The following is a 26,955-nucleotide window of genomic DNA, read 5'->3' as shown; positions in this document are numbered from 1 at the left end:
TTAGGAAATCTTAAAAGGTAGAAATACCTTTCTTTTTACCTGCAGAAACATGTTTGTACCTTGAAGTCTCTAACCTTTGTTAGGATTCTCCAAAAATTGTTGTCAACTCTGAGACTCTGGTCTTACTAGTGTCAAGCTTACCAATTGGGTGTTGCCTCTCTAATTGATATTAATCAGTTTTTGAAATAGTAACAATGTATCTAAACAATTTCTTACAGAAGGAGTGCTATAGTTCTATCTTTTTAAAAAAGTTACACGTATAGCATGAAGCCTGAAGAAGGGTTTTATGTGAAAAGATAATACTGATAAAGACTGATTTAAAAACTGCAACCTTTTCATGAAACTGCAACTTTCTTAGAAGTTGCAGTTTGAATTTCACTGTTGATATGAGTTCGAACAGTTTAACAGAGTAAGAACAGGTCTTATCAGGGTCTGTCTCRTAAATCCGTAGTTATACAAGTTTGTCTTCCTACAAAAATAATATTTTTAATTTCAGTAGCATTACACTTTTTAACTCAGCATGCAGGATGTAATCTTATTGTATTAGGACTTTTCTGCGTTAATACTTCATTTTGAAATGTTTCATGTTGATTTGAAATAGATAATTTACAGTATTAATGAGAGAGCAGATTAGTGTACTCAGGTTCCTCATTATGTGTAGGGATGACTCTCTCGCTCTCGTGCTGTGGTGATCAAGTACTAATGGAATTTAAAATGAGAAATTAATGCAGAGAAAATTTATCAAAAGGCCCTGATTTGATATAATTGTCTATATTAGATCTAAGGGCCGCTTAAATTAGGCCAAATTATATGCGTTTATTTCAGAGTTTGAGAAAACAGATTCTGTCGAAGTATTTGATCCAACTGTATRAAAAGTCACGCTTTGATCATGTTTTACTTTAAGCTAGGGCTATTCTTTTTCTGTTATAATGAATAATTTTATTACAGTTACTGTGATTTTTTTCAATTAAATAGTTTCTTTTGCACATAGAATTATTTTTCTTTAAGGAATTTAAAATAAAAATATTTTTAGAATATCTATTCTGCCAATAAACTTTCTGTTCCTTTGATGTACAAGGGCTTTAGGGTTTTTGTCACTTAAAGATATTGGTTTGACAGCTCTGGAGTATGATGTGCAAGGGCTGATCAGCTGTAAATTCAGTATCTGCCAGTCCCCATAATCCCTAAGAGTTTACTGCTGCTAGCAGCAYGTTGCCAGTTGGATGAGCAGATGAATCATTTGCTGTTGACACATATGCATGGAGTTGCCACTGTGTTTTAGCTAGTAGACTTACTTGACTGGTAATCTCTTACTAAGTGTTCCTAGAGACCTGGCAATGTTACAGTCTGAGTACAAGGAGATGCAGACTCTAGTTACAGAAACATTTTGAAAATCACTTTCTATTCAATGTGTCTAAAATTATGAATGAGCTTATGTGGCTATGCAGTGTGTGTCAGATTTCTGTGTATAACTTGTGTATGCAGCAAAGCTACTAAGTCATCTCCTTGCACAGAATGTCTTCTCTGAGTGTGGAGGTAATTCTGTTATTTAAAAAAAAAAAAAAAAAAAAAAAAAAAAAAAAAAAAAAAAAACTTTTTGCAGAAATGAAGAGAATGTGTAGAAGTTGTGACCTTTCATATCACACCTTTGTGAGGTGAGTGGAAACAGTGTGCTTATTTTGGTAGGCCTAAGCTTCCTATGCTATGGGTTGTGCATGAATTTACAGAGCACTTGAAACTCCAATAACCGAACACACTTTGTGTAATTCAGGAGYGAGCAAAATGTTTTCTGACATTGTGAGTAGTCACTAGTTATTATAAGTTTTCACTTAAATGTAAATTTATGCTTCTGTGTTTATTTAATGGGAAATATGTGAAGATGTCACAGAGGACTGAAATTTGGATGCTTTTTTTGTCTTAATCTAATTCTGCAGAAATCATTGCCTACAGAACAAAGCTCAGCATATTAATACAAGCTTTCTACTTATATGCCATAATAATAGATTAGAGGAATATGCTACAGTGAAAAGGCAGTTTATTTTCTGTGCTCATTTCACTCRGCCTTCTGTTGAAACTAAGAGGTTATCAGCTGAAATGATAATTTCTAGTAAGACTTTCTTGTAAAAGCTAAAATTTGAAATTTTAATCCCTGGATGAGTGTCTGAGTTATCCCTAGACAAAGGATTATCCTGAGCTACATATCACTTAGTTAATTGGAGGGTCACTCTGCAACCTGACTCCTTTATAACTTAGACTTGAAATCAGTATAGTGTATAGTATAATTCCGTGTACGCTGTCGTTTGATCATAAAATTATAGTTGGCCAAATGTTTCTGAAGTTTCTAGATTCTTGGATAACTTTAAATGTTGATTCAAGAATTGTAACACAATTATTCTGAAAGGCTTAGAAAATGTCTGCGTGTACGTGGATCTAGCTAGTTTAGTTTTCATCACAATTTCTTTCTATACCAGAAAGAAGAGAGAATAATAGCTATCTGGCAATTGAGCGAGGTGTGTAGGAGCTCTGAGATTTACAGGACTAATTTGATAAATTATCCTGAGATACCACAATCAATTTTTGTTGTGTGGTTTTCTACTCAAGTTCTACTACATGTGTAAAGCCATTCATTTTTAGTTGCATTCTTAGACTAGAGCATGATGGATTTATCAGCATCAGTTGTATTTCATTAAAATTGTCTTTCAAGCTTCTTAGCTCTGCTGGAGGCTAACTTCATCAATTACCCGTATCTGATGCGTCTTTGTACAGAAAGTTGATGGTTTTCATGAAGTGGAGTTGGGGCATTCAAAGCAGAAATTCTTCTGGCAAAAGACAAATATATAGATTGAAATATGTGTAAGAGAAATATATAGATTGAAATATGTGTAAGAGAAATATATAGATTGAAATATGTGTAAGAGTATGTCAGACTAGATTGTTTTTAGTCCTTACCCAAATCACGCAGGTACAAAAAAAGGCAAAAATTTGTTTATGTGCTTGGTTGGATCGCTGCCTCACATAGTGGCTGCATGGTAAGGGGAAAGCCAAAGTTAGCAGAGAGGAGAAATCTTTTTTATGCTACGGAGTCTGTATAAGCCAGCAGATATGTCTGGGCATGAAAGGGAAAGACAATGCAGTCTGCAGAAGGGGATGGCTTTATGTGAAAGTGAAAACTTTATGYGTGACTTATTTTCACCTAGGTGAAAACCCTGATTGTGTCAGCCTTAATGATCTTAACTTGGGTCTTTAGAGTAATGATAGAGAATTATTTTGAATTTCACCTTGTCAACCAAAGAAAATGTTAAACTAAATTGGAAAATATGTAAAGAATTTCTGTGCACTATTTTTTTATCACTTTGTGAAAGTAGAAAAGAAAAAAAGTCCATGTTAAACGTTTTTCACTTCAGTACCATCAATCCCGCTGTTTCTTCCTCAGAATGTTTAAACTGCTGAAATAAAACAAAAAGGGCAATTTCTTGTGCAATATGTAGAGCTTAAGGGTATAAGACTTGAAGAATGATATTTAAAATGAGCTACTTTGAGCCCTTTTTAAAATTTCTTCCTCTCTGATACAATCACTTTTCTTCTTGCTTAATATTTTATTATTAAATGACAAAATATTTGACTAGTGATCATTTCCAATGAAAAATGCCCTTATTTTCAATAAGAATTCTACTAAATCAATGTTTGTAAAACGACTAAGCTCCTCTCTTGATACTAAAAGCCTACTACTATACTGATTTGCTATAGGAAAAGCATGTGATGATAGAATCAGTTTTGCTTTGGATACCTTCAGTTTAATCTTTCAAAATCTCATCACTTTCTGGTGGTGAATGTGAATGACAACCTAATTTATAGGGATGAACACTCCTAAAGTGTCCACAGCATTCAGAGAAGCAGCTGACTACAAATTCATTTGGCCATAATTGTTTCTAACATTCCATTTAATTTTTTGGAAGACTTCAAATAAGATATTTTCTTTTAACATCTGAAATACCTTGTCTCTGTGTGTCCTTAGTAGCTTATTCTACATAACTTTCTGCAGTGTATTTTATTGATCTAGAAATGCTGTGCTTGCTTTCTTCAAGCCTGCTGCTTGTGTCCAAGTGCAGGAGATAACATTTGGTATACCTCTACCTCTAATTACTGCTCTTGTACTTGGAGGAGAAAACCCACAGATTCAATATATATTTTCCTCTGGTAAGGCAGACATTTATATTATTCGTTCTAGTAAGTTCCTACCCAGAGCATCTTCCAGCAGCCCTCAGTATCAGAAGGGGAGAAGATTGTGGACCTGTTCTTCGTGTGAATTATTTACAGCTCCGTTGAACCTGTGCTGCATAGCTACATGGTGCACCACCTCTTTGTCTTCAGTGGATCTGTAAAGTTTGTGCTGGCTGAGGATCTTGCCCTTCTCTTTCAGGATGGAGGCAAATGAAATACATGTTTTGTACATATATGTAGTGGATTCTGAAATCACTTCTGCGTGTCTCCTTGCAAAGAGGCCTCTCAAGTCTGTATGTGTAGGCTTGAATCTTGGTGTGTTTTTAAATGAGATCCTAGTATCTTATTCTCTCCATGAACAAGCAAGATTCTGCAGAAGCATTTATTTTGTGTGAAGATAGTCCCGTTTGTCTTATACAAGTTACCTTATTTGATTCCTTTCTAATATTACCTTTCTTTCCTCTTGTGTGGAGGGTACTTTGGTGCATTAGTTGCTCTTTATTGAAATGCATTTAATTTAAGAGATCTAAAATGGGTCAATGCCTGTGTCTTCCGTTGCCCATTAGAGTATTTGTTGTGTAAGTTGATCTGTATGAGAATTTAAAAAAGGCAGCCTTCAGGACAGACTGTAGTATTGCAGGGATTTGGTAAAATAATTTGGAAAATATTGGTAAATAGAATTGAGGAGAGGGCAACATCAGTAAACAGCTGTTTTGTTAATTGCTTGGATTATAAAAAATTATTTGAAATGTATTTCCCTTTACAAAAGGAACAAAGAATTTTCCATAAGTGAGCTCTGAATTCCATGTTCAGGGTAGCTCGTAGGATCATTCATCTGGGTGATCCACAGCTTTATCTTAAACTCATTAAAAAAAAATGCATATATTTGGATAAATATAAAGGACTGTGTGTGTGTAAATATGTATATGAAGGTTAAAATGTTGTTTGAAAATTAATATGTGTTAAGTTATTTGGAAGAAAGGAAGGAAAAGCAATTTAATTTCAAGTTGTGTTATACATGATATGTCACTTGACTGTTAGAAACAGTAAGAATATATTTTAGAATGAAAAGGATAAAATGGAGCACTGCAGTGGGAGGTTGCTACAGCTAATTGTTAATGATCATAAAAAGGGGTAATTGCCTTGAGTTGTAAATATATTTGTGATACTAATTAATGTAAATGTTAGCACGGGGAGGGGAAACATCAGTGAATTGAGAAATAGGGAACATGGCATAAAATCTCTCCATTTATTTTATGCTAGGTATGAGCTGATACAGAGAGGCGTGTTCACAGCCAAAGATATTGGATTGGTTCCAACTGTCTATACTCACAATCAGCAACTGGAGACTGAGAACATGCGTTTGAAGAAGGATTTGGAAAACTATAAGCTTGCTGCTAAGTATGTTGTTTGGTGTTAATGAAACTTTCATATACAGCAGTAAATGCCTGGATAAAGTAAACACAAGTACTTAAGGAAAATAATTCATTCCTGTTCTGTATGCTGACTATGCATATTTTTTACTTTTGGGTGTTACATGTATGTTTTTATTTCTGGGTGGGTACTATTCATTTTAAAGCTCAGTTTTTCTCTGAGCTCTATTAGAAACCTAAGGCTGTATTTCTTTTCCTTATATTTACTGGGCTATAGAAGATGATTTTCAAGATCCAGCCATCACAACAAATTACTAAAAAGAATCATGAGAATATAGTACATGGAAGTGGAAAAATTTATTATATGCATTTGTATTAAAATACCGTACTATAGATTACAGCTATCAGAAGACATCAGCATGCATAGGAAAAAAATCACTCAAATTATTCTGCATTTCTTTAAAATGCAAATAACCTATTTTCCAGGCCCTAATGTACAATAGTATGTGAATGTAAATCAGCGTTATTGACTGTAGTTGTGTTCATTGCAGTAGCTGATTTTTACAAGAGTCAGTTATACTACAGGTATTGGAGTTGGGATGTTTAGCCTATATAATGGAGAGATGCTATAATGAACTAATATAATGTTAGTCTTTTCTGAGGGATGGTACATCTGCACGTATATTCATTCAGAATTTGCCCTAAGACCTAATAATGAGCTCACTGTGATTTTTGTGAGGGCATAGTTTTAAAATATGGACCTGTATAGAAAAAAGTTAACTCCAACTCTGATTTTCCTTAAGATTGCTCAAGCTACTAATTATTGTTTAGGTTTCATTTAGGATGTTCCTCTCTGTGAAAACTGAATATTTACTCTGATCTTAAGTAATCATAGTTGGTATGCGGAATATCTCAGGTAATAACTATAATTGAATTAATTTTAATTAATTAAAATGTAAATTAACATTTTAATATTTATGCAAGCAGCTTTAATAGCCAATTCTGTGCAATCTAAAAATAAAGCAATACTGTACAATCTAAAAATGTTATTAAACTCAGTGTACTTTGAGATGGGCYGTATATAAAGCATTCTTTTGTTTTCTGGTGTACTTCTGGACACTGGATGTCTCCCTCCCTCCCTACAAGGAGAGCATTGTATAGGAGATATAGGGGGATTCTACGTGATACAAATTAGAAGTGGGTGAATTCTTTTTTGGCCATTCGCTGTTAGATATTGCACTTAACTCGGCATGTGCCTTATTCAGACACTTCTACAATGAGTTCTTTCTGCACTGTTTTTCACTTTCTGCTAATGTTGCAGTGGAATATACATAGTAGTAGAAGTAGTAACCAAAGTAGTAAGTAGTGACCATTATCACAACCCAGTGTTTGAACATTAGATTTGGAATAGTTGTCAAAACTTTCACTGATGTTAATGGTTAAAGTTTAGCCCTTGTGATATTAGCTTCACTTATTTTGTTATGAAGGTTTTTTGAATTAAAACAGTACTGTTTCTGGAGTAATGAGCGAAGCTGAGCAGTTCTACTCTCCATACCATGGAGTTAAACTGTTTCCTTCTGTCTTTTGGGTAAAACTCGAGTGCAATACCTTATGCTAAATCAATGCATTTAGTGTAGCGACTGTTAACAGCATTTTTCTTGTTCGTACGTCAACTAGTAAGTAGTGTGGAGTAAGTTCCCTTCCTATTGTAAAGTAAATATTCCAGCAGGAGCCAAAACTACCTCAAGGACAATTTGGGTTTTTCAAGTATTGTGAGAATTCACTAGTTCACATTTAGAACAGAATGCCTAAGAGCACTGAAGAAATGCTGATTTGACTGTCTAGGAAATAATGATTTCTGATCAAAGAAAGCCCTCTATTTTTGCTCTTTAGATCAGTTGGAAAGCTTTCATGGTGAGATACAGTGCTGTGAATTGTATTTGGAAACAGCTTTTAATTACCTTTGGTATTTCTGAGCTTGCTACTCTTGACAGCCATCTTGTTGAAAAGAGATGTTATTTGTGACTTGAGCAGGATGGGGGTCCAGAGTAAATGACTGTAAACCAATTACCTCCTGCTTTAATGTTTAACAATTGTCAGGAAAGACTCAGGGTCTAGAAGCTAAATGTGATTATATTTTGGGTGCTTTAATGCAGTACTTGCATGGCTGTGTGGCAGACAGGTAGGCAAACTGAGTGGGTTGCAGACTGTTCGAGAAATTTCACTGTGGTTTTTCATTATTTAGAGATTTGCGATCAGCTTTATTTCCTGTATACAGTGAGTATACACTTTTAATAGGTTGTCTAATATCTGAAGGCGTCTTGAGATAAGAAAATCACTAGAATGCACGCATTAAGAGAAGTAATTATCAGCAGAATCCTTTTTACTCCAAAGCTAGTAATGGTTATTATCGTAAAGTTTAGATGTATTACTAATTTGAACTTAAAATATTATTTAAAACTGAAATTGCATTGTAGTAGAAATCAAAACTAACTTACATTGGCTGGCAGTGTCRTGATACTTAGATAGAAGGGCAGTGCACTTAGGGGTATTTTGTTTCGTTTATTTTAAAGGTCACAGATGAGCTCTGCTTGTTTAAAAAGGATGTAATTATCTGCTGAAGTATTTCTGTAAAAGTAGCATAGATATTCTTTCCAATACTAGAAAAATTTGAAAACACTACTTCCGAAAATTGGTGACTGTTACGCTAGACTAGTTGAACTAGCATWGGTGGAGGATAACACCCTTAGCTTGTTAAATTGATTTAGTTCATTGTCCTCCATGATGATTTGTCATTTAAGGATTTAATATTCTGATAATATCATTTGCTTATCAGTTAAATAATGAATTATAATTTCGCAGGCATATTAAACTCTGCCTATCCGATGACTTAATGCCTTGAATCCCATATATTTTGGTCTTTTTTTAACAACCAGACAATTTGTGTTACTTTTTGTCCAAATGCGTATGTGGACAATGATCATAGTATATTGGGTTTAAGATCACGGGTCTGGTAACTGTGATATTTAAGTTCTTTAAAGAAGTAGAAATTTATTATTTAAGGATAGAATGTTGGGCTGAGGATTTTAACTGAATTCAAATATCAGTTGGGAAGTTTATTTGTAGGTATCTTTCTATCCTGATTTTTATGAGAATGCACACAAATATGCATCCAGCTTTACAGCCACAGTAACAGTCAAAATGTAAAATGTTCTTAGAAATGGTATTTATTACTGCAGTTACTGCTGTCACCAGCTATAAAATCCTCAGTTGACCTTCAGTGCCAAAAGCTAACCGTGCTTGCACATACTTACCCATTTGTACTTTTAAAAAAGTGTACAGTTTGTGCACCTTTTTAAAATGAATTTCTCCTATTATATGGTGCACTTGGCAAACTTGTTCTTAAATGCTATATAAACTAGACAGGGAGTAAAAAGTATGAAAATGTATGGTTTCTAAGAATGTTTGTCTTCTGATTAAAATGTTAGGGCTACAACTTTCACCATCTGGGGGAATTAAGTGCCACTTAAATTCAGTGGGAACAGGACAAGTAATTTTCAGACCTTTGAAAATTTCTGCTTTATTTCCTTTTTTTCAGTTATCTTTGTCAGACTGCTTCTCTGAGAGAAGTTTAAATGGAGAGACCTGTTTGTTGCAGTCTTTGGCATTTGTCTTAGCAAAAAGAAAAAGGTGTTGGCCTTGTCATAGCTGTAGTGATATTTTTCACTCTTGGAACAAGCTATCTCCTCTTCAGAGGTGGGCTTTGTACTCAACATCTTACAGCTACTCTGATATTGTGAGTGGTGTCGTAATGGAATTGTTTCACAGAACTGTCCCGAGATCTCCAACTAACTTGCATCTGATTTCATGAACTGTTCATATGACCTTAAGCAGAATATGTAATCTATACTTTGTTTCCTGATACAAATATCCTCATTTATTTTGTTTCACACTTTCTGATACTTGTGCGTATGCRTGCAGAATGCTGTGTGCATGTCTGCAGCTTCTTTGAGTCTTCTGATAGTTACTGCACGAGCAGCCCTGTCTGTTTTCATTTCCCTGACAGTTTTTTCTCAACTCTGATATACAGTGGCATTAGATTCACTGTGCTGTTCGGGTCATCTAACTGTTCCTGCTATGGGCAACAACTCACACATACTACTAGATACCATGCTTATTTAAGTTTATATATAATATTCTGTATTTTGTGTTATTAAACATAATAGCAGTTACCTGTACTCCTCCTGGACCTGTAATTTTGGTGTACTCCACTGTCAGTTATTTTGTTAAGTCCTGTTRAAGAGGAAATGAACTTCATTTTTTTTCAAAGAAAAGATACTAGTTTCTGTGCAAGGTGATTTCAAGCATCTTTTGTAACTGAACAGTTCTTCTAGCAGTCTTTTGATTCCAAACCCACGATGGTAAAAAGGAGGGAGAATCTGTGTATTAAATGTATACAGAGCTTTAGGTTTATTGAGTAGAGTATCTCAGTGTTGCTTGGTTTTGTGTGGAATATGGTATTTCATATAGTATGATATAATAGGTGCAATAGGTACCAGTATCTTTGCAGTGACCTTTTGAAATGGATTCCCTTTTCATCCTACTGTCACATATTAAAAATAACACCTGGGGACAAGCTGCCAACTTCATCTAGAGCCTAGATTTTTAGTGCATTTTTCTTCCAGAAGCTCTCTAAGTGCACATATTTGCCAGACAATGATACAGTTACCCTTCTGTGTGTTGTTCCRTTGTGATATTATGCTGAGTTCCAGATCTGATGCAGATTTTGGAAAATCAGTGTTACAGTACACTTTCCTGTAGAATTTCAAATCCCCAACACGCACTTTTTTCTGATCAATTGTAATTTGAATAGGTACCTCCACAAGCCCCCTTATCCCAGACCATCTCAGCTGTTCTGAGATGTATAATGCCAAAATCCCTATGGATCCTATCTGAAGGAACTGAAGAAAGGTAATGGAGAAAACGTACTCTTTTTGTACATGACTTGGTAGCAAAAAGCCCTCAAAAAGTACATGTTATCTACATAGGGGATATTACCAAAAATTTCCAACTTGAGTACAGTAGGCATTTGCATATCTGTAAATGAGTTATCTCTATAYGTAGACATACCTAGAAGATCAGCTACTAGGAGGAGGCCGATAACACTCTCTTGTGTTTTCTGTTTACATGTAGCAAAGCAAAAGAGGCTCTCCTAAAAATGCAGAAAGAACGTGACTTTCATCGAATGCACCATAAGCGAGTGGTCCAAGAAAAAAACAAACTTATTTGTGACATCAAAAGGTAAAAAACTTTTTTTTTCTTTTAATTACCAAGCATAATGAACTTGTTGCTTGGGAATGTGATAATGTGGTAGAATTCAAAGTGCTGAAGTAAAGCTAGCTGCATTTAGTTAGTATCTTCGTAAATAGTAGTTCCACCTGACTGTTCTCTTATGTCTCAACTTCAATGATTTTTTTGTATATTTTAGGCATTTCGAATGGGGTGATGTATTATTAAAGTATGTAGGATCTCTAAGAGTTCAAAATATGGATGAGATTCTTTTTCCTAATTATGCAGAGATTTCTGGGTTTAGATCCATTATAATGGTAATGTGCATCCCACTAAGTTCAGGCGCTTCACAGTTGTGATTTCTGTAACTGGAGGTTTCTGTGCTTCTGCATCTTGAACTTCCTGTGGTTGACTTGTTACGATGTCACTTTTGTGTTCTGAGCTTTCTGCTTAAGAGGGAAGGAGATGCAACAGCTAATAGAACCTGTGTATTGGCCATCGGAAGGTTGATGGGCTAGATAAGTGTTGACTCCTTAGAATCTCTTTGTATGGATTTATGTCAGAATTAGTTTGAAATAAACCTGAGTAGCTTAGATCTGCAGCTTCAACCAGTTGCCAGAATTTTGGTTTGCTAATATTGTTACCAGCTAATGCATGTAATAGTAGTTGCATATTCTAAATCTTTAACTTTAAAATCTGTATATATTGATGCAAGAGGGCACTACTTATTGACATATTCTGTGTTGCCTTTTGCAAAATACAGTATTCTTGAAGCTTGTCATGTATTGCATGGAGCAGGGTTTTTTTTTTTTTTAGAGATATTGCAGAATGTCTGAGTTTTACCTAGTTGGAAGAATTAGTGGCTGGATGTTCAGAACATGCAGTGCAGCTAAGGGAGTATTTCATCTGTTTTTTTTCTAGTTTAAGATCCTAGTTGGTAGTCAAATAATAGTGAAATCTTTCAATGCAGTATCATCCATCAGCAAAAAGAAAACAAATTAACAAAATTGTGTATCATGCGTGTAAAAGAAGGAAAACAAATCAAAATTGAATGGACTGTCTTAAAAACTGACTGAAGAAACTATGAATCCACTTAATGATCTTACTGTGTTTTTTTTTTTTTTTTTTTTTTTTTCCTCAGCACTGTAGTTGGATGGTGACATACCAAATAATTTTTACTCTTTCCTGCATGTTGACTTTTTGGCACTTTGTTCCTTTATGTAGTGTTCAGGAAAAAGGTTACATAGACAAATTTAACTTGACTTTTAAAAGGCGTTTGTCTTTTTCTTTCTTTTTTTTTTTCTCTCCATAGGCTGAAGACACATTATGCATCATATGAACCTGTGCTGAAGCAGCTGACTGAAAAATACCAGACTACACTGAGACAGAAAATGTTAACTAGTTTGGAGAGAGACAGAGCAGTTGGGCAGGTAAAATTATGGTGAACAATACCTGCAAAGCTATACAGAATGTTAAATACTTCAGTAAATGATTAGAGGTACTTCTGGTAAAACAATTCACTTTATGCTGTAGTTGAAAGGAGAATATTTTAGTTGGTTTCATGTTACTTGATGAAAGTTCAGTGTTATGTGAATTGTAATGCCTTAAAATGGTAGGTCTCAGCTCCCCTAGGAGCTTGTTTATTTTAGCCTTTATTACTAATTTCTGAAGTTTTTGCCTAGGTATAACTACGAATGATCTTCATAAAATTTTTCCTAAACTAGTGGTTGCCAGACACAACTTTTCTTCTTGTAATCTTATTCTGCTCAAGACTGAAAACGACTGTTACCTGATGTATAGGTTGGTATAATGTGACATTTTCCCCTTCAGCAGAAAGTCAAAGCAAAGATTGCATGGATAAAGAACAGAAAACTGTCTTTCGTATGTTTAGCCAATAGGTTATNAAAAAAAAAAAAAAAAAAAAAAAAAAAAAAAAAAAAAAAAAAAAGCCAAATGCATTGCATTTCTGCAGTAGTGTCAGTTATATGTGGGTAACATGAACAATTTAGCTGCTTCTCTCTCTGTCATCTGGTAGTCCCCATCTCTTATTTTTTCTGTTCTTCTGCGTCCAATTTTGCTCAGGTCACCTGAGAGTGGGCTTTTAAAAGACTGAGGGTTATATGTTTGAAATTGGACAGTAACCTCTCTTTCTCTAGSACATTTTCTTTTACTTCATATACAGTTATGCTGACTCAAAGTGGAAAACAGCAGCTTTCAAAATTGTTTCCAATACTATGAAATTTCAGGAAATCATGCAAGATCTATCTAGTTATGAATTGTAAGCCTTCTGGAATGAAGGATGTTTTGTAACTTAGCATCACATTCTGTGGCATTTTACTATGACAAAAAAAACTCATGTTGTGCCACTGAGTAAAAGATCAGTTTAGTGTTAACAGTGGTAAAAGTTGATGGCACAGTATGATCCTTAGCATTGTAAATTTCAGCATTGTTGTAGTAGAGCTGTAAAAGTAACTGGAGAAATTCTGGATAACTTGTATTTTATCACATGGATTTATCAGACATTTCCAAAATTTAGAGTAGTATTTGGAACTTAATTGGAAATAATCAGAAAATTCAAGTATTATACATAGAATTTTGTACTTAAACACACACACACGCATGTTGTGTGTTGTGAACAGACAATAAGAAAGCAAAGTTTTCATGCTGCCCATTCTTCTCTCCTCTTTTATGTTAGGTTACAGGCTTACAAGCTACATTGCAAAATTTAGAGGCTGGGCATGCCATTCAGATTCCTGTGACAAAAGGTAAAATATTCTTTCAAACTTGTACTGGTTATGGGTTTTTTTTGGTTGTTGGGAATTTCAGAGTCTGGTGTAATAGTAAATCAGTAACATTTGCACTACAAACATTTTATCAGCAGTCTTGATGAAGAGCAGAAATTCTATCATTTGAGTATTTATTTTACTGTGTATCCACATGTCTATGTATCTGTGGATGAATCTGCTCATGACAATATGAAGTATATAAGTGTGGAAGGACTTCATCCTCAGAACTTACTTGGCACCTGATTTTGTTTTATTGTCCACTAATTCTATTTTTTTTCAYGTGGGTGACCCTTTCCAGCTTATTGTAGTATCTCTGTTATAGTCTAAATATTTTGAAATAATGGTGTTGTGAAATCTGGCCTCTTTAGCATGCCTTATTTTTATAGAAGCTTGCTAATAATGCAGAGTTATATGGTACCTGCTGGAATATCTTTTTCTATATGGTATGGCACTACTTTCCTGGTGTTTTGAATATGTGCATAATTACTAAATGATTTTTCTAACTCCTTTAGCAAAACCTTAGCACTGTATTGTTGCATTGTTTCTGAAATAAATGAAGCTTATGCTATCATATTCTCTGTGTGCATCTCTCTCCTAATTTTGGACCTGTTTCCTAATTTCAGTTGTATTTGACAGTGCTGGTATTTGACAGATACCAGGTTTCCAGGAGGCTTGTGAAAACAGATGAGATGAAGAGGGGAAATGGTATTAAAGCCTCCTCCAGGGGAGAGGCTGCTACAGTGAGAGCACTCCCTTCTTTGACAGAGAATTCTTGTAGTAAAGGGATTTTGCACCTGCCCTAGTCRTGAGCAGAACTTTGATCAGATTGCGGTTTCACACCAGAGAAATGAATTTCTCTGGCTCTCAGGTGATCAGACAGGTATCTAATATCACACAACTTTCAGACAAAGCATTTTTTGTCATTAGGGTACTTTTAATATTTGTTTCTCAAGTGCTTTATCATGTGTTAAAAGACCAAAAGTTCTGCTATGCTGCAGCTAAAAAGCCAGAGTAATTCCAACTTCTGACAATCAAGCTTTGTTAGTTCCCACATCCATGGAGTTGCTTCCATTGTATAAAATTCCTGTATAAAAGACAAGACCAGGAAAAAATTAGTAGCTGCTTATTAAAAACACACACAAAAAGTATATTTGTAGTTGAGTGAAGAGAATGACATTTCCCTGGCTATTAGAATGGCTTATTTAATATTAATGAAGACATTTCAACTATCATTCAGATGTCTGCTACTGCCTACCTATTACTGATGTAGTACATCTGGTGGACCTCATTGAGATCTAACTGTCTGAAAGATGCTACTCCTGGCTCAGGTCTTGGCTTCCGTGCAGCAGTGGTAGGCTTCCATAGCTGAGGTGTCTCTTGACTCTGGTGTTCACTTTCCTTGGTGATCTGAGAGAGACCAAGTTCAGTACACTTAGGAGCATACTCTACTACTTTTGTATTTTGGGGTTTTCTTTAGTTAAGAGCAGAGCTGCTTTCATTCCTATAAGGACCTGGAATGGTTCTGAAGTCCTGCCCAGTAGAAACTTAGCTATGATTTTAATTTTATTTTCCCAAAATGTTACTGATCTAAAGTTCTAAAAGTATAAACATCAGATGTGTTAACACAGTGGAGTGCAGAAGTACTGGCAGCATTTAGAAGGTCACTGCAGTATTCATAGTACCGTTCTGGTTTTGGATTCTGATGCCTTTTTTTTTTCTTTTATAAATTAGCATTGTACTCTTTAGCAAGGCACATTTTAGGCCCCCAAAATATTTTTGTGGCTGTGTCTACTGGTAATGCTCTGCTGTAGTCTAAGTCTTGTTACAACAAAAAGTGTAAAACTGCTTTGGTGAAGAGCATAATGCTCACTTCCATCATGCTGCAGAGGAGGTACAGAATTACAGAACGGGCTTTTTATTTTGTGCTAGTCTAGGAGAAGGACATACCGCATTCAACTATTCATTATGCTCTGACTTGATGTGTAGTGTGGGTTCCTCCTCTGCGCTAGTGTTTTACATTATAGATGCCCCGTCTGTTTCTCTTTCATATTACATACTTTCATTTGTTTGAGTGATCCTAAAAACTGCTCTCTGGTACTTTGTAGTACTTGTTTATTCTCTAAAAAACCTTGAGAGCACTTTATAATACCAAAAAGTGACAAGCAGGGGAACACTTATAAATAATAATAACAAAAAAAGAAAAAAATCACTTAGTATCCAGCACAAACTAAGCTCATCAGCCACCCATGTGCTTGCACAAGCCTTAATTTGCCTCATACCCTGTGTATAACAAATCAAGTGATATTTTTTTCTAGTACCTTGTCCTCTTAATACTGCATCATTTTAGTGCACTCTGTCGGTCATCCTCATGTCTCAGTGGCTGATATTTTCTCTTACTCAGATGCTTTCTGCTGCCTCTCGAAAGATGGTGGTGTTCTGTTGCCTCTTGTTCTTATTCATGAGATGGTAATTGAAACCTTAAGAAGCAAGCAGTGCACAGACACTGGAGAAATGCTTGCTGCATTTTCTCTAAAATTAAATTCTTGGCTTGGAAGGAACCAGTGGTGTTGGACTTGCAAGCCTCTTCTGTAAGGTGCAGATTGTTTCAGCTACCGTCTCCTTAGGACTGACCATTTCATACTATCATTGGTACACTTTATTTAGAGGATAGTGAACATTTAGATTGGCAAGGTATCATTTGCCAAGGTAAGATACCTTTTCTGGTCAGCTATCTGCTTTCACTGCCATGCAGAATGTGAAAGAATGAAGGTGCATGTTTGCCTGGCAGCTATTAAGAGCAGGAGACTGTCAGTCACTGTTTCCAGTATTGCTTCTCCTCCACACCCTTACTTGACTGCAGGTACCAGAGCACTAGGTCGGGCTACAGGGTGTTGAAAGTGGCTTTAACTCTAGCTTTGGGTTTGCTCAGCAGTTTGAGGTCTTGAATAGTGGCAATGAGGTCCAGCATACCTATTGTAGTGTGGGGTTTTTTTTTATTTGTCTTGAGATTTTTTTTGTTTGCTTTTCCCAGTTGTATAGTGGCGTATTTGAAGGAGAGGAAGCTTCATAATACTCCCAATGAGTTTACACTGTAAGTCTGTGTCTGGTAGCTAGGTAGAAAAAATTAACGGTATTTAAAATTAATTTTAGGAAAGCTTTTTATTATTTATGTACTTGATGCAACAACTTTCTGCCTGATGTTTTTTGAACAGCTGAAGAGGCTAGCACCAGCAATATAAAGCATATAATTTAGGTAACTTAGTGACTTTAGTTCCTGCCCACTGCCAGTCTGACTGCTGTTTAGCTTTGTGAACAGTGGTTTGTGTACCCAAATCTTTAAAGAGAAAGTCTTGTGTGTTTCTTAAAATGATTATAAGTTTATATTTTCTACTTAGCAACCTGGTTTGTTAAGAGTTTATGTGAAGACGTTTAACAGAATTCTGTTCACAGTGAAAATAAGGACTCAGTCCTCTTCTAGAGCATTTCAGATTGGCGGTCAGAGGGCCAAACCTGGAATCACTGGACAAGGATTCAAGCCTTAGTAGTATATGTGGTTTATCGAGAAATCTACTTGTGTAGATCTTTTGGTGAGAGCTAAGTAACTTTTGCTTTTGTTTTGTCAGTTCTGCAATGTCCAAGTGGCTATATCCCCTTTTCTGGTTTTGCTGTATTTGCAGCCTTCATGGAAAATGAATCCTGTCTGTTTGAGATACCTGGAAATGTAGTGCCGGTACATGGCTTGTTGTATACCGTTGTGTGAAATACCTGAAAGGGTCTAGTTGAGTTGATAGAATTTTTGATTGTTTCCTGACTGATTCCTGACAAAGTTGCAGACTTTTTACTCATTAAATCTGATTAATTTTAATCAATTTAATTGATGGCAGATTCAATGTATTTTGGATCTGAATCACTGCCTACATATATGTTGTGTTATTTTGGACAATTATTTTATTTGACTGCATGGACTAGTGTTTTCAACTTATATTATTGCACCTTCCTATCCAAGCTAGGTGAAACAGATATTGTAAGGAGGTTTTCACCACAAAATTGTGTGACTTATCTTTGCCTTGGCTTGTGTCAGCTGACCTTTCTGAATGCAAAGCTCCTCTCTGTTTTTTGGTCCTGCCAGAGATCTGCAGGCTATGGATTAAAGACTAAATCCAACAGTGTGTGGTTGTGTGAAAGTTTTCATCAAACGCTTAATGCAGGATCATACATACAGGGATCTCATTATCAAAAATTCACTGCATTTTGTTTTTTTGGGGTTATTGGTTTATGCTAGCAGAGCATTTGATCTACGTCCTTACTTGTGGATCGAGACATACTTAAGTGCTGCTCTGAAAAAGACCACTTTTGCCTGAAGGAATTAAGTAATCTTGACTTTTGGCTTGCTTACATACCTAACTGGGCACTGGTATACTCATTGTGAAAACATGTTATAAAATTGTTACTTAATGTTTCTTACTCTCTATGAATAGCTGCTTATTTGTTACTCAGTTGTGTTTGAAAGTTGAACCCAATGAGTTTCTTTACTCATGGTTGAATTAACTCGTTGCTCTGGTTGTTAACTGCGCTTTGCGTTTCCTTGATCAAATGTAATTGCTCTCAGGTCATGCCAAAAGAAATCTGGAAGGCACCAGTTAAACTAAACCTGGTTGATCCTGTTCCAGCTACAATGTAATCAGAGCAGAGACTTGGAAAATACAAGCTGTTCACATCTTAGCGCAGTTGCAAGTGTTTTTACAGCTTGGTCACTTTGTGGAATGGTTATGGCTTTTTAACTGTTTCAGCTGTCATAGATCTGTGGTTTGTAAGTATGAAGCACAAACTCAATCCGCTGTGAGCAGTGTGCTAGTGAGTAGAAGTTACTGAGTGGGGAAGAGAGTTTTGACATATAAAATGGCTTTATAGTGTACAGTTTTTCAGAAAATTACTATTTAGGGTGTCTGCAACACCCTAAAAACAGTGAGAATAAGTGTTGTTTGTTAGAGCAGGCAGTTTTATCGGTTACAATTTTCATTCAGGTTGGGTGTACAGGATGTTTGTGTGCTTGCCTGAGCCATGATTTTTGCCTCAGAGTGGAGTTTTTTTCTTTAAGTCAAAGTTGAATTTAAGTCAGMAAGCTTTAAGACCTAGCCCAGGTCTTAAACATTATTTTGAAAGAGGGAGCATTGGCAAATGCATACAATGAGTTTCACTTGTTTTAGTCTAGATTTTAGCTATGTCCTGTGTTTTTCAATCTGAGACTTCTCGAAGAACTGGAGGGATGTACGTGTTCAAATCCTGCTGGAATTCAGTGCTGGATTCTTGTATGCCTGCATAACACTGCAGACCGCAATCGCAGTACAAGGCATTGCAAGGAACTGCAGTCAGATACCTAGGAGCTGCCAACACAGAGTAGTATCCCTTCTGCCCCATAGTGGTAGATCCATTGTGTAATACCCTTCCCCGTGTTCCTTTCAGTTATGAATCTAATGTAGCATTAGATAAGCTGAAGTAGATTACACCAAAAGAATTTGTGGAGTGGAGTTGTGTGTAGTCTTGGAATACATTACATGTTCAGTGGCTTGGGTACTTTTTTATGCAAGTGGTGTAATTTCTGTTAGAGTTCCCATCTCCAGTTAATATTATTAACTTATAATTATTAACTTATGGTATATGTATGTATCTTATAGCAGGCCAAGAATGTGTAAGGAAGAAAGGACTAGAAGGTCCCACCCAGAAAGCTCTTCAGGAAGCCAGGCAGCAAAAAATCATTGATGCTGAAAGCTCTTCGCATGATCCAGGCAGAGATCCAATGAAGAAGATRGGCAAGAGATATCCAAAGGTATGCAATCTTCTTTCCAGTTTCTTGGTATTTAATCTGAACTGTATTTAAAAATTTTACTAAGATGTGGTGAGAGAGAGTTCTGCATGATTACTTAAAGCATTCTCTCCTGTAGTGACAAATGTTTAGTAAAAGTACATAGAACAAGTAGGTAATTTTTTTTTTTTTTTTATTTTTAAGGTAAGTTTTCATTGAAGACTAATTTGTCAGGCAATAATAGTAATTCTGAGGAGTTGAAGTACTCTGAATTAGCAAGCTATGTTTCAAGGCTCTGATATAATCAGCCTGCAGAAGAGGAGCACTGGCTGCAAATGTTTGTGCTTTGATATTTCTTCTGCACTATGGAGAAGTTCTGTAGTATTCAAACTTTTCAAGTGTTTCAACCTGTCAGTTTCAACATAGCCTAGAAGATATAAAATTTGGGAGACTAAAGGTAAAAAAATGTTCACTTTTTAATAGTCGATGAAAGTTTCCAAACTTGAATATACCAAGATAAGTTGTTTTGATTTGCAGGTTGTGGTCTTACTCTCTAAAGTTAAAATGGATTTTTGGTAGAATTTTTTTATTGTTTAAAAACCTTTTTCTACTTGATTCAATTTTTGAAGTTACACTTTGGAACTACAAAATGTTGTTTATTTTTATTCTTCCAAAACACAGGTTAAGCATTCTAATATCTAGAATTTTTCAGGCTCTAAAATTGTTACAATTTGTTAAATTTGCCTATTTTTGCACATTTGGAAATCACTGTTAAAATTGTTTTTCTGAATATATATATGTCTTTGTTTACATGAATGTATTCAATCAGCTTCAATCTTTCCTATCCCTATCTCCACAGGAATATGTGCCAGGTAGTTTATTTTTGTACGTTTCTGTTTTTGCGGAGCCCTTCTTTGTGTGAGATATTAGCAATACATCTCCCTTTTGACAATTATGCCGTTTTATTTCTGTTTTCATCTCTTCATTCTCCTGAACCTCCAAGCAGTCTTATTCCGTTGCATTCTAAAATGCTTCCTTCTTGCTGTGTGTTGGAAATAACTCAATCCTGTCCTGTCTCCCCACRTATTAGTATCTGAGTATTAGTGAGGCACCTGCCATTCAGTCAATCTCTCCTTTCCTAGTTCTTTCTCCAATGGTTAGAAGCTTTTTGTCTTAGACTGTCATTGAAGTGTCTTGCTTTCAATTTAACTTATAAAGAGTCAAATACTTCAGCTTATGAAGTCGTATTGTTTGCTCCTGTTTCTACTGAAGCCATCAGGACACTTGCAATAAATTTCAGTTGAATTATGTTTCAGCATTGGAGTACACGGGCAAACTACCTATGTAGGGTTTATTTGGCTTTTTTGCTGTTTTGAAATTCATGAGCACCATTGGCTGGCTCTGGCAAGCATCTGTGCTGCTGCAGATCTTATGTCTTCCAAATGTGTCCTATCAGAGGCCATGATGCCCTTATTTAATCAATAGATTAGAAAACTGGAGTAGCTCCAGAAATAAGACATCAAAAATGATGGCATATTTTTGGTAGATTTTGTTGTGGTTATGCAATCAAAAATTAAGTATGAAGTTGGCAATTTTTTCCAGCAATGAAACTGTATATTTATTTGCGAAATGTATTCTTCTAGTTTCCTTTGTTCTGACAAAGGAAAAGGCCTGAGAACATTGCACATGAATGATCTTATTTTAGTCTCCTTTAGAAGTAAATGGCAGAGGGAATGAAGTCAGAGGTGGTGAGCAGTGATACAAAATCATGTTTAAAACAAGATACTTAGAACTATGTCCTGTAGTCCTCATTTATTGAAATGAAGTTCTAATCTAAGTTATTTTTAAAATGATGCTCCTCATCTAAACATTTGCTGCAGCAGAAAAGATTCGGTATAAATGAGTCACTTCAGTTGTTTTATGTGATACTTAGTATAAAACCAAATTATAGGTGTTGCCTCATCTCCTTTGACCTTTATCAAAGGTTCATCTTGTTAATTTTGCCATTTCCTGTATAACTTTGGGGGGGGTATAAAGTTTACTTATGCATATTTAACTTAACACTATGCTTGAAGTTTCCTTTGTGCTGCAAAGGAAGTAAGAGGCAGGATATAAACCAGTCAGTTGCACAGAGTTCAGGTGAGAAAAATGTAGAAGGAATAAATGCAATTAAAAACACTAGTCGAATGGCAAATTTATGACAAAACTGAAAAAGAAGATGTAGGTAGAATTGGCTATAAAATGTTTCTCAGCTGCTTTCAGTAAGTGTATGTGAATGTTTGAAGCTTAGAAAAGTTCAACTAGTGAACAGTTTCTCTAATTTTAGTAATTGTTTTTGTCCTTTTTTGAAATTTAGGCATTTGGATTATATCATTGTCAGTAAAAAGTACATATATGGTCATGAAATTGTATTCTTGAGGAAAATTAAATATTTATACTAACTATCTTTACAAAGGAGCGAACTCCGGTGATGAAAATTTTTTCTATGTTGTGGCCCAGCTGCCAGCTAAATAATTTAACAAATACATGTGCTTGCTTTCAGGTGGATACAAATAAGACTCATGACTGTGTCRGACCATTACTCTAGGGACAGTCATATTCTGTGTTATTGTAGTATCCTGTAATGACTGATGTGTAATTTAAAAGCTAAAGTATCTTTCTTGTGGTGCTTTTTACTTAGAGTGGAAAGCAACTAGGAACTTTGAGAGAATGTATTCTTCTGATTTTAAAGTCTTTTTTACAAGACTCAGTTGAATTGTATAGTAACAAGCAATTAGACTATATTATTTATGTGTCTGGCCCATAATAAGCCAGTATCAATAGCATAAATACTTAAATTAATAATTTGAATGTAGTACAGCTTTAAACAGTTGATTAAAATGCTCTCATAGATCATTAAGATTATAGAGAACCTTTGATAGTGTGTTTTCATTATTCTTTTGAAATACACCTTTTTTATTATTCGTATAAATTTTTCTCAGGTTCCCCACGGAGTACACTCTATATTGTTTTTTTTTATTATTATTATTTATTAGGAGGGAACTTGCAGCTTCTCTGTTAGATATATCCTATTTGTACATAATATACTACAACAATTTAATTTTCTGAAGCTTTGTTTGATGTAAAACTTTACTGAGAAGAGCGTTGAATGCTTTTGAATGCTTTTGAGGCTGAGATTTTCTGTCTCTGCAGAAAGATTTTTGAAATTTTGGCCAATGGCATGTTAAAAACATTTACGAAAGTAAAATGTAATGGTTATATATAGCTTGTAATAAGACATAGCAGCCTGTAATGACTCATAAAGAGCATTGTATAACAAAATAACAGGCATCTGTACTTGCATTGTATGATGTAAGTGTTAGAAGAATTTCATAATAATTTTGGAGCCTTAGTTACATAGTTTCTAATACAACAAAGCAATGATCTGACTTGGTATTTTTAGGAATTGATATATGTATTCGGTACAGTTAACTTTCATTGATAAGCAATTACAAGCCAAAATCATGGGAATGGTAAATGCATTTGAATAGGGGGAAATGATCACCATTGTATTTTTAAAGCAGTATCCTTCCAGAAGGAACATTTGAAATACACAATTGAGTAGTTGATTTACATTGGTTTATTGATTTACTTACTCATGCATATAAAACTGGATTCCTCTCAAATCACTGAGATGTGACTGAAATGTGAAGCAAGCCCTTAGATCCCTAAAATATGGAAGGGGCTCAGGTGCTCACTCACTGTGGAATTTATATTTTAAATCAACTTTTTTGTACTAAGTTATCGGTTTTGGTGTTTAAATCTTTTGCAATATTTAAAGCCTTTGCGTATGTAAATATCGCTTTAAGGAAAATGAAATTTAATGATAGTGTTTAGTTTTCATGCTAATGAATCTCTAATGTACCATAAGTACCCTGGTAGAAACGTGCTGCTCCTTGTTGTTTTTCTTGTGTATTCAAACAATACTTGATTTCTGGGAGTTTTTTTTAAAAAAAAAAAAAAAAAAAAGCTTAGTTGTTTTTTGTTTGAATATACTGATATGAAAAGAAATAAAATGCTAAGACTGTATTACAAACTGCTTATGAATAGAAAATGAGATTATTTCACCATAAAATCTAATTATTTTTCATTCAAGTGTCACATATTATGAAAATGTGGGCTTTTCATAATTAGATTTCCAGTTCAGATCCAAGCCTGACTGGTTTTGGTCATAACTAAAACTATTTACTGCATAATAGCTGATCTGTTGATCTTATCTTTACTCTTGCATGCAAAGACCAAAGTGAAATCTCTGTCAGCAGGGAGATTATGGTCTGACAGACCACTGAAAATTTATGATCTCATTAGTCCTCAGAAGTGTCATGGGTCTTGAAAAGAAGTTATTGATGTTTTCTGCGCTGTCCCAAAAGGTTCTTTAAAGTTGAGGTTGTTCCTTCCTACCCCAGTAAGCATCTTTTGTGTCCTTAGCACCAGCTCATTTTATTTTAGGTTGCTGAACATCTGTCAAATGGTAACACCTTTGTTCTAGGCAAGTAACTGTTCTGGCCTTCAGAAGGCAAGGAGCTGGTGTTCCCTGGTGGCAGCGGTCCTGGGAACGAGCCCATAGTGACTTCTGTACGGTGGGCTTGTTTTAATGCTAGTGGAACACACAACATTTTAAACTGGTATTTAGACRGTGAAGGTGAATCAAGACTATTGCTTCTAAGTGCAATTGCCTGTGTGAAACACCACTGCTAAACAGTATACATTCTACAACAGACAAGTTTTGTGGTGACATTAATATTTTCATAAAGTATTGCAAAAGTATCTATTTCTTGATAAATGCAGCCTACTTGCTTGCTGTGGAGTTTGGCCAGGGTCTTCTAAGCTTTGAGTTTGGGAAAAAGCACAGCATAACTTTTTTGTACTGATAGTGCCACATCTTACCTGAAAGTGCTTTTTTTGTGTCCTCTTGCTCCTCCTTTCTTCTTAATGGTTACTTCTTTCTTATTTCTACTCCCTTTGTAAGTGCTCTAAGATCTCTCAACTAGCATGCTGAATTAAAGAAGTTTTACAAAAATTTACAAGTCTAGCATAGAATTTTGTAACTAAGCACAGGCTAAAACATGCTGTGATGATAGTAATATTACCCTCTACTCAACTGACAGATTTAGTTTGTGTCTCTTATATACTTTGTGACTTTTTTTATATTTGTTTACAAAGTTTTTATCATTTGGTGTTTGTACAGTTGCGGTAAGTGCTGTGCAATATAAATCATCCAAAGCAGATCAGCCAGTTAGATACRTAGTTTATTGCTCATCTTAGGGCCTTTTTATTTTTGGAGGAGTGTTTTGCTCGAAAGCTAGAAAGCAAACAAGCATTACAAACCTGCAAAATGCTTCTGTAGCATCTGTAAACAAATTGTTCTCTTGAAGTAATAAAGCAAAAATTGAGACCGTCTGCTGTGATTAGATCTGTGAAGAGCAGTTTCCCCAAGTTTCCACAGGTTAACAAGTAAAAGAACAAACAAGAAAAGGAAAAATATCTGTGTATATATACACAATATTTTTAAAAATGTCACGTATCCTAGTATAACTGTTCACATGAGAATTCTTTGTGTATATTATACTTAAGCAGAATTCTCTATGCTTTGAAAGTTTACTGATACTTTTAAAGGTTTGTTTAAAGTATTCAACTCCTGTAGCTGATTTGTTGGGGGGGGGGAGGGGGAAGTAGAATGGACTTGTCAGCTGTTTATATATGCATTTTTCAAGCCCTTAGCCTAAGGAACTGGCTCAGATTCTCTTTGTAGTTCTAGAAGTGTAAGAATATTAAAAGTGCTCTTAATAGTAAAGAGATTTCCAAGCTTTTCTTCGCACTTTATGTAAAAATTGTTGCTATATTATGTATATAAAATATTTGGGGAAAGGCAGTACCTACCCATGTGTATAACAGCAGTCTTGGGAAAATACCTCAGATGCGTGTTTCAGCATAGATTACAGGTGTTGGTTAGTGTGAAGATGTCATCCTTGGTTTTGCCATGCAAATTCTTCAAGTAAGAGAAGGGAATATGTGGATGAATGGGGAGGAAAAGAGACTGAGTCAATTCTCAAAGGAGTGAGAAGGAGAATATAAACTCTTGTAAGACCGAGATATTTTGGAAATCACTTAATAAGACCCCATCATTTTAATCACTTTGCTCGATAAGGTGCAAATATATGTCCCTACAGAGAGTGCAGGAGGTACTTGTAGTGGATTCTATGCCAGAGAAGAGGGTTATGGGTTTTTTCAAGAGATTAATTTTTTTTCTTTGCCTTTCACTATTTCCTGTTTCTTGTCTAACCAAATATTTCTTTTAGACTGTAGTTTTTCTATCCTTACTAGAACAGAGCTCTGCTTTTGTAAACCTCAAACAAAGTTAACAAAAACTGGTTTAAATTAAAAAGAAATTCATTTAAAAAGCCTTATAGGTTTTTCTGGTTATTAGAGCATTAATTTAAAAATAACCTGCAGCTGTTTGTTCTCTATTCAGACATGAAATTTTTTAATAAGCAATTTAAAAGTCTGTAGGATTTGCCCAGTGTTAGGTGATCCTTCATTTTTTTTATGTCCAGTCTTACGCAGATTGAATGCTACTTACTGTGCAGAAATCAAAATGTAAGGTTATAAGGAAAAYACATATATACATTCCTGATTTGCCAAGCTTTTGTTGTTGTTTAGGATGATTTCTAGTTGATGCAATGTGCAGACCTGGTCTTCTGGAGCTTTTGGAAGAGAAGCTTGGAGACATTCTGCCACATCTCTGCTCCAGGTCTTGCTTATTACRTCAGTTTGCCTTATAAGAGGGGTGAGATATTTTGAAGAAAAAGGACGGAAAGGGAACATGAATGTTTTGTACTTAAGTTCAAAACTCACTACAGTTATGTATGCATATGGTCACCCACATGTTACTAACCCAACTGTAGGTGCTGCAGGATTATTGAATAATTACTAAATTATACCTCAATGTTTATTTTGGTAAGAACTTGTACATTATGGTATCTCAGGAAAGGCTGTGTGAAATGCAGTTGACCTGTTGAGTTAAAGACCCCTGTGGCAATCTGGTGGTTCCTGAATAAAAACTTAAGCTTTGTTGCTGAAGGCTTTTATTGCTGTCATTTGTGGTGGGCTATTTAAAGTTAAATTTTGATTTATTTTGGGTTTCTGTGGAATTGAATTATTCCAAGTATGATGAAATATAGTAATCAAGGTAGAGATGAGGATGATACTTGGAGAAAATCCTATTCAAATCAAATGTATTGTACTTGGAATTTGTGACATAGTTGTTAAATGCTTCTTTTTGTTCAAACCTACAGCGGTTGGAAAGAGATGTTCCCTTGAGTTCTAGTGTAGGAGGCTTTGRCAACTTTTTCTTCTGCTGCTCTTGTTGTCTGTTGTTGACTAAACTTCCGTGATTCTTGCCTCTCCAGCTTCTCTTCTGTCTTGCAAACTAATTGGCTTGCTG

At 35.2% G+C, this 26,955-nt stretch overlaps 1 protein-coding gene across 1 annotated transcript in view; it reads left to right on the top strand.

Annotated features, from left to right (window-relative positions):
- The window catches only part of SPAG16 (sperm associated antigen 16), a 355,243-nt gene that overhangs the window by 11,678 nt on the left and 316,610 nt on the right, over window positions 1-26,955 (top strand). The window contains exons 5-9 of the mRNA XM_085299542.1: window positions 5,485-5,622; window positions 10,788-10,895; window positions 12,196-12,313; window positions 13,579-13,648; window positions 19,345-19,496. Of these exons, the coding sequence (XP_085155668.1) occupies window positions 5,485-5,622; window positions 10,788-10,895; window positions 12,196-12,313; window positions 13,579-13,648; window positions 19,345-19,496 (586 nt within the window). The remainder of the gene's footprint in view (window positions 1-5,484; window positions 5,623-10,787; window positions 10,896-12,195; window positions 12,314-13,578; window positions 13,649-19,344; window positions 19,497-26,955) is intronic.

Source organism: Rhea americana, unplaced genomic scaffold (genome assembly GCF_003343005.1).
Source record: "Rhea americana isolate MKP2758 unplaced genomic scaffold, rheAme1 scaffold_15, whole genome shotgun sequence".
NCBI lineage: Eukaryota > Metazoa > Chordata > Aves > Rheiformes > Rheidae > Rhea > Rhea americana.
This window is presented reverse-complemented; position numbering and strand designations above follow the sequence as displayed.